Source organism: Megalops cyprinoides, chromosome 19, assembly GCF_013368585.1.
Source record: "Megalops cyprinoides isolate fMegCyp1 chromosome 19, fMegCyp1.pri, whole genome shotgun sequence".
Lineage (NCBI taxonomy): Eukaryota > Metazoa > Chordata > Actinopteri > Elopiformes > Megalopidae > Megalops > Megalops cyprinoides.
This window is the reverse complement of record NC_050601.1, coordinates 13,761,613-13,772,346: the sequence shown is the minus strand read 5'-3', so window position 1 is coordinate 13,772,346 and position 10,734 is coordinate 13,761,613. Positions and strand designations below refer to the sequence as shown.

At 43.6% G+C, this 10,734-nt stretch overlaps 1 protein-coding gene across 1 annotated transcript; it reads left to right on the top strand.

Annotated features, from left to right (window-relative positions):
- The first annotated feature begins 230 nt into the window (after window positions 1-230).
- On the top strand, window positions 231-10,515 carry LOC118794935 (neurexophilin-1-like). Its single transcript, XM_036553228.1, has 2 exons — window positions 231-642; window positions 9,248-10,515. Exons 1-2 carry the CDS (start codon window positions 586-588, stop codon window positions 9,998-10,000), a joined length of 810 nt encoding a protein of 269 aa, XP_036409121.1. The 5' UTR covers window positions 231-585; the 3' UTR covers window positions 10,001-10,515.
- Window positions 10,516-10,734: the final 219 nt, after the last annotated feature.

The window sequence follows — 10,734 nt, the reverse complement described above, 5'->3', positions numbered from 1 at the left end:
TCATAGTGCGAGCAGCGTTTTTTCGCTACGCGGGTACCTTATACAGGTAGCCTACCTTATACAGTAGTCATTAGACGTTACAGAAGTGTACGAGGAAGCGGAAAGTAAGCGAGAGAGAGAGAGAGAGAGAGAGAGAGAGAGAGGGAGGGAGAGAGAGAGATTCCTAAGGGGAGGGGGGATAAAGCGGTTTAAACGAATGCGAGTCTGTACGCTTCTGCCAGTGTGCAGCCCTGAAATGTACAACAGGGTGCGTGCGCCCCAGCCAGCCTTGAGCTAAGTAGTGGAACTATTGTAACACCGACAAAAAAAAGGGGAAAAGATAATATTCAGTCTATCGCACTGAATAAGGACAATTGGATAAGGCATTGGATGGTTTCCGTTATTTCTTTAAGGACCGAGCAATGGATTCACATGGTTTTACTGAAATCTGGGTGTAAGATTAGCAGGTGCTTTCTATAGGTATTCTGACGCGTTGGACATGGGACCCTGTTGTGGGATTGAGGGATATTATACGGGAGGAACTCTATCTCCCTGAAGGAAAGCTGGCTTTGTCGGTGACCGGAGCAGAGGGAACCGCGCGCTGAAATGATGCGTTCCAAACACGGCTTCATCTTGCTGCTTCTGAATGGGACAGCTTGCTTGGTAGGTGAGAAGGGGGCGGCGTTCCTGTATATTAAAGTAACCACATTCTAGACTGAAATTGCTTGTATTACACTAGTGTTGAGTCGTTATTACTGATCCATTTCTTTACAGTATCATATGTTTCAAACTGTCTCACTGGCTTGTGAATTAACTGTCCTGTTCGCACGGGACGCATCTGATGCGCATAGGCGACGATGTCTTGTTCGCTACTTATTAATGACCACTTCTGACTAGCGATTTTAATTTATTCCGTTTGGTCTTGTATTTAAACTGTTTTACGTGTGAGGTGATTGTTCATGTCGGTATTCAACTGTCCTTGTCATCAATGTCGTTGTCGGTCGCTTTTGATGTCTTGTTAAGACTAGAAATAACGTCCTGAAATATACAACACTTCGAAAACAACTGGGCGCGATATGCAACAATGTAATGCCTTACTTTGACCACTGCGAAGTGACCTAAAGATAGGCAAGTAGGACCACGGGTGAGCCAAAATACCTGCTAACGCGTTGTATTTTTAATATTGACGACCAGAAGATGGACAATGATAGATAGCATCATGCCATGGTTCTCCCTTGTCAGGTTTGATACAGTGTCAGGTTTACAACTCATTTATGGGTATGGGATTTTGTACCATAATTCAGATATTGTTTATTCGTATCGTTCAACTAACCCAGGGGATAGTTCAGTAATACTCATTTATCTCTGGAGGGAGAGTGGGAAACCGAGCGCATTATATTTAAGCTCGATCAGTTAAAACTCCTTCTAACACATCGTGGAAATCCCCTTATAGGTAATAGCAAAACGATGTAGTAAACTGTCTCGGTAAATAGTTTTGCAGTAGACTATACTGTACAGTCGTATCTACTTCTTATTTATTTTGTCCGTGCTTCGAAATATGATCTCGTTTTCAACACGGCGCTTTGCTTAATAAAGTGCCTTGAATTTGTCAGTAGTCCGTCAGGTGAGTCGCTTAATTATGGTAACACAAGGTGTCCCTGCGTTCACCTTGGTGAAATTAATTACAAAGAAAAATCTCTTTGGTTTAATTATAGAACACCTACGAGTAATTCAAGCAGTGCGGTAGGGTTTTGCTTATTTTAATCGATGTTTATAAAAACATCAAGGAAAATACAAAAATTATGCAAATCGTGTTATATATATCAAAATGGAACAAATTAATATGTCTGTTGATAAATTCACTATTATTTAATGTTCTGTGTTCACTTCACAGGAAAGTTTTAAATCACAGCGGCTTTTCATTAATTGCTAATTTGCTTGACAGGCTCACCCAGGTTATACACACACACACACACACACACACATATATAAATATATTACAATCATTTAAACGGAATATATTCTGAAAGAATCTATGGTAAGTACAGCTACGTTGTTCAAGGGCACTACGGCACTGCCCCACCTGAGAACGGAATCTGCAAACATGCACTCATGGAATGCAAGGATTTACCCATTCACAAATACCCAAAGTTTAACGACTAAATTGTTTAAGGGACCAGACCTTTCTGTCCCTCATTTAGATCTGCCTATTGCAGATATTTTGTGATGTTATATCTTAATGACCACAAAAAGAAATACATTTAACTCTTGTTTTCACAGTAAGGATTTTTACACAATGTTATTAGCATTTACTTGGGCCTTTGCTCCGGTGCCTTTAGCACGCTGGTAAAGAAACGGGGCTAATGATGTAATTATTTTTCATGCGGTTTGGTCATTAGTCTCTCTGTGTATTTGTAGTGTTTCATGCGCGTCACGCTTCTCAGCAGCCCAATATGCGGCCGAATTAGAGAATCATTGATAATTCATTAGCGTCGTGACAGTGATAAATTCCACAGCAATTAATAAGTTATCCAAGTTTTATCCCTTGGTTAAGACCGTGATTAATAGTCTACACGAGAGTCGTCCGCTGATATTCAATTTGTTTTTAGTATTAATAAAAACACTACAAGGCAAATTAAGTTTTGCAAACCAAGGTGCAAAAAAATAGGGATGGTTCAGATTAAATCACTGTCAGATTTATAGCTAAAGGAGTTTGGACCTATTTCATCTGAAGTCATTTCATAGCTCCTGAATCAGATTCATTGATCTTTTATGGGCTTGTTTGTTTGTATTAAACCACAACTGAAAGAACAGAAAAAATAGACAGCTCTTGAAAAATACAGCCATGCTGGTCAATTTATGTGGCACAGACTCACAGTCCAAGTTTGGATGTTGTGAGGGGCTGTGGGGTTTGCTTGTGACCTTCCAGCCAACACCTCAGGGGTTTAATTTATTCATTAGCTAATTGCCTTCAATTAGCAGGCCATGTAGAGGCCCAGAATGTTGGTTGTCTAAATATTTCTTGAGTCAAGGGAACGCCTGAAGTATTGACTGGGCAACAAAGAGAGGGGGGCAACAGGCATAATCTATATGAACCCCAACATCATTTATTCTGTCAAGTCAATCAGTCCAGCCAAGGTGAGAGGGATAGACACTCTGCCCAGTTAAGACTGTATAGGGCCAAGGGTTTAAAAAGGAAATGGGGGAGGGGGGAATAGTACCCTAGATATCAGAATGTAGAAGATCTATGTCATACCTTAGAGTTCTGTACATTTTGAGCCACATGCCTTTTTTAATGATTATGAATATATATATATACAATGAACAATATATATGAACTGAGCCCGGTTTCATGCTGTCATTATACATGCATATGACATGATAATTGTCAAATTAATTAAACTGACATTATTTCTTTTCAGAGAACACCCATTTGTTCCTTTTAAGGTTCTGCATTGTGACACATGACCAAGCATTATTCTGTGGGACTCTACCCAGGCTTCAGCACAGAACATTGATCAATTACTTAAAACAATTCTAGTTGCATCGGCTATTGAGATCAATTTGAACATTGATCAGACCAGGCAGTGCACCTAGCAGACGAGGGACTCCAAACTTCATTAAGCAGCTGGTCGGTAAACAAATTCACCATGTTTTTCCCCATAACATACATTCTGACTCATCCTCTCATTTATGGTCGACCTAATGTATTAACCCATGCAGGTCTTAAAAACATTATTAAACCCACTCCTTCCCAAACCAAAACAAAGCAAAAGGATTAAAAATGTTCCTGTAGTTCCTCTTCCTCTGTTCCTCATCCTAATATAAAAATAGCTAATTTTACTGAGGAACTGGTAGAAATATTTCTCCAATCAATGCGAAATAAGGTCTGCAGAAAAAACTGGTAAACTACACTCTGCATAAATCTGCCTGACCTCACGCAGCGGGTTCCAGAATCACTGCAAGAACAGCACCAATGGGAGTAACTGAAGCCGCACATCGGCACAAAAGCACGTTCTGCTGGAAATGCAGAGGCTGCAAAGGTTCTCAAACTGTCAACAAAGTTTACACTTTTAATGACCACAGACAGGGAGGGTGTGTAGCGTATGCTGAAACAGTGATTTCACTGACAGATGTTGAGATTTTTCCAGCAGTGACATTCTGTACTCTCCGTGCTCCAGATGGATATGGATTATATCCATCTCACTCTCTTTATGATGTCCTAATAAGTTGCTCCAGATAAGAGCTTCAGTGAATTGGGTAAATACAGTAATATGTAATATAATTGTTTTTCACACACCTTTACTCAGGGCTAATTATATAGAGTACATCTCACACATTTTGTTGAAACATTATAATTAGCTTGACCCAGGGTAAACCAGAAATGTCCCAACAGGAAGTGAAGCCTGAGGAATTGTGGTTACAAGCCCAGTTCTCAGACTGCTACACCGAAGTGCCTCACATGTACTATCCATTATTTCCTTAGTAGCTTCATCTTTGTGACACCACGACTGTTTTTCCCCAGTTATTAGGCTGAGCTGGTCAACATGACCATGCACTGGAAGAAAAATCATCGCCTGCGGAGTGGCGTCTCTGCGGGCGGCTCCTGCTCGGAGCGATGAAATGGATGTGCGACGTGCACACTCGTGTCACTTTGAGCTTCTTCGCGGGTTCCTAGCATCCCCGGCTGCTTCCCGCTGTCGCTGGCCGGCTCAGCTTCCTGGGTTGTGAAATCGCATCACCTGTGAGAGAGAGAGGCACGCATGTGAAAGCGCAGCCCTTCCCAGAGATGCTGTATGCAGCGGTGAGAGGTCCCCGGCGGCCTCTTCTTAATTTACTGTTATTGAGGGGCGCAGTTTAGAGGAGGCCAATCAGCCGTACCTCAAAGTCATCCAAAGAAATGTGAAATTGGATAGAACAGTGCTCTTCACATTACATAATACGAGTCCACAGACAATTTTCAATCACTGACATTGTGTCAGTCTGAATGTGTGACATTTAATGGAACATCAAAAAACAGTAACGTAGCAGTTTTCCCACTCACAGGTGGCATGTTGACTACAACAGGATGTGAATAGGACTGTGGGTTCTCTAGTGCGTGGAGCAGACACAGGAAACAGCAGCATTTGTTCTGAGAAAGGAAGAGACAGAGAGGGAGAGTTGTTGGTTCCTTCAGAGAGAGAGAGAGCTAGCAAGGAGGAGACAGATAAATAGAAAGAAAAGTGTTTTTGAACAGAACCCTAGTCATTATGTGGTGCTTGTTGTACAGTCATACAGGAGCGGTCACACCTCCATAAATGCATTGTTGTGCTGTATGTGATCCGCCTCTGTAGTGCCCCTGTTTGTAGGAGCTGGCCTCTCATCCTGCAGGCACCCTCTGTTTTCTGTAACTCATCAGCATGCTGGGAACATTGTGAAGTGCAGGTATTGAGTGCACCATGTCTCCTGGAAGGAATGGAAGAGGCATTATACTAGACTCCTGCCTTTCATATAGTTTCATATAATCCCCAGTAGGGCCATGCACTTCCAATCCTTTGAGTGTAAAGGGACCTTAGGGATCATCAGTGCAGAAATGATGCCCTCATTGTGTCCTGCAAGAGATTTAAATCCTCCAGAGTGCACCAGGGGGGCAGGATTTGGAGGTGAGGGAGAGGTGGAGGAGTCAAGAATTCGTGAACTTTCATCGAGAGCTTTCTATCAGCACATTACAGAGGAGCCTTCAGTCTGGCGGGAGAGGAGCCCGTGTATCTTAGGTTTGGAGCACATCCCGCAGTGGCGAACCACAGAGGCTTCATCAAGCGCTGTCTCAGACCTCTCCCCCATCTTCTCAAGTCCTGAGAGTTTTCCATCTTGTTATCTCTAAATGTGTGCTCCATGTTGATAATGTAAAAAATTGACTGCCTATTAGGGTTGAGGCAACTGTTCGGAAAGCCAAATGAGGCAGAATCACCTGGGGTCCTGAGTTTTGCGCTCATCCAAAATGAGCCGAGAGAAAGGCTGATTCGCAGTGGACCTGTCCGCCACGGACTCGCCCACGCGGCGCCAAGCCGACTCAAATGAGCCTCTTCAAGTCTGTGTAAATTATTCATTAAGAGTCAAACAGCTTGTTTCTTGTGAAATTACCTTTCTCTCTCTCGGTTAGCTCGTGGAATGATTAGGTAAAGGGCAGCAATTCTGCAGTTTTAATCATGCAATAAAAGAAGAAATCACCCACCATCAGCGCATTAGGTCCGGCGATGGGCTAAGGCTGCGAACACATCGCAATTTGCAGAGAACTTGGGCCTTTAATTAAAAATTGATATCATATTAGGGATGAAATTTTCAATTTAGAGGCTAAAGGAAACAGAGTGGTTATTGAACGTGTCAGCTCAGAAAAGCAGTCTGTTTAGCATTAAATGCATGCATGCATGCGGGTATATAGAACAACTTGTGTTTGGCTTGTGACACAAAAGGGAACTATATTAACATATAAACTTAGACTGACTGCACATTCTGCCATAAGGAAAAAAAATGCTTTGTTTAAACAAGATCAGTCCGTGTACCATTTACCATTTGGCAGGTGTTGTACAAACTAGATTACTCCTGTGTCTTCTCATGGCAATGTCACACCGTGAAAGGAAGGAAGGAGTTGTATCTGGTACTTTATTTAACATTCACTATTAGCTCAGATCCCTACCCAGAGCCCTGTGTCTACACACATAGATGTCCTTCTCAGTTGGAGCAGCAGGCTGTATCCATATGCATATGCAGTCCCTCTCCCCAATACATGCACCACAGACAACAGTGCACAGATCCTGCTCTCTGACCCAGCTGTTTGCCTGCCATTTAGAATGTCCTTTTAGACAACTTAATTTCACAGCAGAGCAGTTACAGAACCGTAGTTCCAGAGGATTTTTTTTTCCTTAAGTGAAGCCCTGATTGGGCCGATTGAGTCTGATCCATGATCATGAGCCACCGAAGAGCTCGGAGTAGCTGTGACCTCAACTCAGTTTAACTCAGTGATTTTAACTTAGTGATTTTTTTGCCCTGCTTTCAGCACTAAAACTATATATACATAAACTGTGAATATATCAAATATTTGCCACATTTAGTCAGTGAATAATACACGTTGACGAGCCCTGCAGGTCCTCTATGGAGATATTCTGTTCAGCTCACTGATAAAATTCAGATGACAGCACTAGCTGCCTCTTACCTGCAGTGTCCTTTACAATACAACCTTTGACTAGGTGGTCCAGACACATGACATACTTAGTATTCCTCTTGTAGTTCTTGACCTGAAAGGGGGTGTTGGACAAGACGCACAAGGACAGAGTCAGTGGGGCCAGTTTTTCCCCATGACTGAAGGCGGTTTAGTATGTGTTACTGGTCCCTCATTTGTTAGGGCCATCTACAGATTCTGGATGTCATCTTTCAGAAAGGTCAGAAAACTTACTTCAAATGCTAACTTTTTAACATGAAATGAAATGATTTATTTAAGCGGAGGGTGAGCCAGATGGCCTGGCTTTTTTGTCAGGGCCAAACCCATTGTGGAGCTGTGGCAAAGGGCACAACAGTGGGGGCATCAAGGGGGGGAATGGGAGGGAGGGCACCACAGAAAGGCCACTGCCCTGCACCAGGGGCTGTGGCTGAGGGAAAGACCAGACCTTCTTGCCTGGTGCCTCTGAGATTAAGGGGAACGGCGTGCTTGTCAACGCAGTCTTGATGCGGGGCACGAATGCCCTGAAATATGAATGTCTGAATAGATTAAAATCAATATGTCTGCTTCCTCTTATTTTTTATTCATTAAGAAAGAGAAAGGTTTCATGGGGAAGATATTAAAATATCAAATTTTCCATAAGGTTCCTTGCAGGAGTCACCCAGCTCCACAGCGGAATGAATTACCCTGTAAATCTGCTGAAATAAGTCTAGTGGAACTTTACGAACAACTGCAATCACTGTCAACCTGTTCAGCTCCATGGACCGCTGTGAGCATGTATGGGTTCAATCCCAGGCATGGATATTGCTCTTCAGCCATTGAATATTTCACCGGATTTGCTCCAGCAAAAAACCCGAGACCCACAGCATTCCATTATTTGTTTGCATCACAGACACTTTTATTTGAAGTAACTTTCACAGCCCACATTTTATATGTTAACCTATTTATACAATGGAATTCTTACTGAGGTCGTTCAAGTTAGGGAACCTGCTCAAGGGTGGAATAGAACTGCAAGGGTAGAGATTGGAGAGGGCAAGATCTTGATTACAAGATGAGTTCCCCAGCCACTTTCCTACAGGTTTAATCCCATTTAATAGCAATATATAAGAGATGTTTAAAAAGAATGGCAATGGCACCAACATGCTTGTTATGTATTACACGTCTGCGGGACAAACAAGAACGAATGAGACGATTGTCCCCACAAAAACAAGCTCAGCCACAGGTTCAGGGGAAGTTCCATGCATCACGTTTCATATATTGAACCACTGCGTTCTGACGGCTAAGACCTGCCTTACCCGTGGAGAGATAATCACTCTGACTAATCCATTCCCGCATGGGCTTCGGAGCCTTCCACAGGGCGCACGCGCACTCTCTATCTCTCACTCAACCATTTGAACTGCGGCACTTCAGACCTACGCTGCCAACAGTCCCTATCTGCTAATAGATCATTACCATCTAGTAATTCCCCATTACTCCTGCTCTCACACTCCTCACACAGCAACAGAGAGCACAGAGCAGAACAGGCCTGTTTTATCTCTGCCTCTCTTCACTCCCTTGTTAAGATCTATCAGCTTTGTGCACCGGTTGATTAGGATTTTTTTTTTAATTAACGCATCAAAAGCCTTATTTGCACACCGAGTTGCGCTTCCCTTCCCCCTTTCTCAAAGCAGTAATTGTTTCCCCCACCGAAGCGTGGACGTCAAGGTTTTAATCGCTGCACCCGCAAATAGCCAGGGCTGCTCCTCATTGTATTCTGAACCAGCAACAGCCAGGGGTGTCATATAGGGTCAAAGAGAGAAGAAAAGATAAGCTGTGTTAACGGATATAGACTCAAAAATGCACAATCCAAAGGAACACAAATGCAACAAAGGAGCTACAGATACACATTTTTCATTTTATTCATGTACATTCACTCACACAGTCTCAAAAAGAAGAATAAAGTCCTGTCATCACTGCTATATTTTTATCTTTGAGTATGTAGTGAAAATAGGCATTGAATCACTATGAGCTCTTCCATTAAATTTTCGATATCGTCTCTTTTCCCTCCCCATGTCCTTCCTGCTCTCTCTCCAGCTGGCTCTGGGACAGGAAGACCAGTCCACAAGCCACAAAGGTGACTCTAGTGAGCAGCCGAAGTCAGTGGGTGTCCTTGATGGGCAGGGCCTTTCTCCCCTGGGCCGCTGGATGCTGCACACCAAGAGTCGGGCGGCCAACACCACAGGGCTGGAGCTGCCTTACCGCCCCCCAGTGCCCCTGTCCAAGCAGGACTTCTGGGAGATGCTGGGCAGTGACCTGCGGCCGGACGGCAGCGCCTCCCGGGCCAAGCGACACCCCATCGTCAAGACGGGCAAGTTCAAGAAGATGTTCGGCTGGGGCGACTTCTACTCCAACATCAAGACGGTGCGTCTCAACCTGCTGATCACCGGCAAGATCGTGGACCACGGCAACGGCACCTTCAGCGTCTACTTCCGCCACAACTCCACGGGCCAGGGCAACATCTCCGTCAGCCTGGTGCCACCCGTCAAGGCGGTGGAGTTCGACCTGGAGCGCCAGAGCGTGGTCTACCCCAAGGACTCCAAGATCTTCAACTGCCGGGTGGACTACGAGAAGGTGGACCGCAACAAGAAGACCTCGCTCTGCAACTACGACCCGTCCAAGACCTGCTTCCAGGAGCAGACACAAAGCCACGTCTCCTGGATCTGCTCCAAGCCCTTCAAGGTCATCTGCATCTACATCTCCTTCTACAGCACGGACTACCGCCTGGTCCAGAAGGTCTGCCCTGACTACAACTACCACAACGAGATGCCCTACCTGCCCTCAGGGTAGAGGTAGAGAGGGGGCAAGGAGGGGTGGGAGTACTGGGGAGAGGCACAGACACCAGCCTGGGAGTGGGATCACTAAGAATGATTTCCTGCACAGTCATTTCAGTCAACCCACGACTAAATATTTCTTCATCAAATGATAGTAAACCTCCTCTCAGTAATCAACCTACCTACCAGTATCAAATTATTCTTTCTATCAACATATTACTCATAAACATCATACATTATTTTCGCTTGGAAATTCTGCACCCAGGCATTTTTAGGAAGTGTTTACTTGCAATTTCAGTATTTAGCCCAAATGATGTATACACTATTACATTATGCATTCACACTTCTTGGCACAAACATTCATTAACATAAATACAAATCATTGACTTTTAACAATCAAAATATTGTGCCCCATATCTTAAACTTACTGCCCACCTCTACATTCCTGGTCATTATACCTGCAAGTTGAACTCCTTTTATTTTCCTGTTCATGTGGTTATAATACTAGAACACTAGAGTCAATTTTGAAAAAGGACGCAGCTTCTTATCAATTAATGTGCATACTAAACTGCATTTTCAAAGCAAATGAAAATGCTTCCTGATTAGGAAGTTAGTCATCAGGACTATGACATCAGGGATGAGGGTGTCAGTAAAAAATCTTTATTCATTTATTAATTATTAATTATTGATTTATCATTTAGTTCAGGTGGGCATGTTCCAATCCCTGACACTAGCGGTGATCACAGATGT

Excerpts from the sequence above, each read along its gene's own strand:
- LOC118794935 (XM_036553228.1), top strand. The coding sequence starts at position 586 with ATGATGCGTTCCAAACACGGCTTCATCTTGCTGCTTCTGAATGGGACA. Across the intron at positions 643-9,247 it reads TGAATGGGACAGCTTGCTTG|CTGGCTCTGGGACAGGAAGA; the intron begins GTAGGTGAGAAG and ends CTCTCTCTCCAG.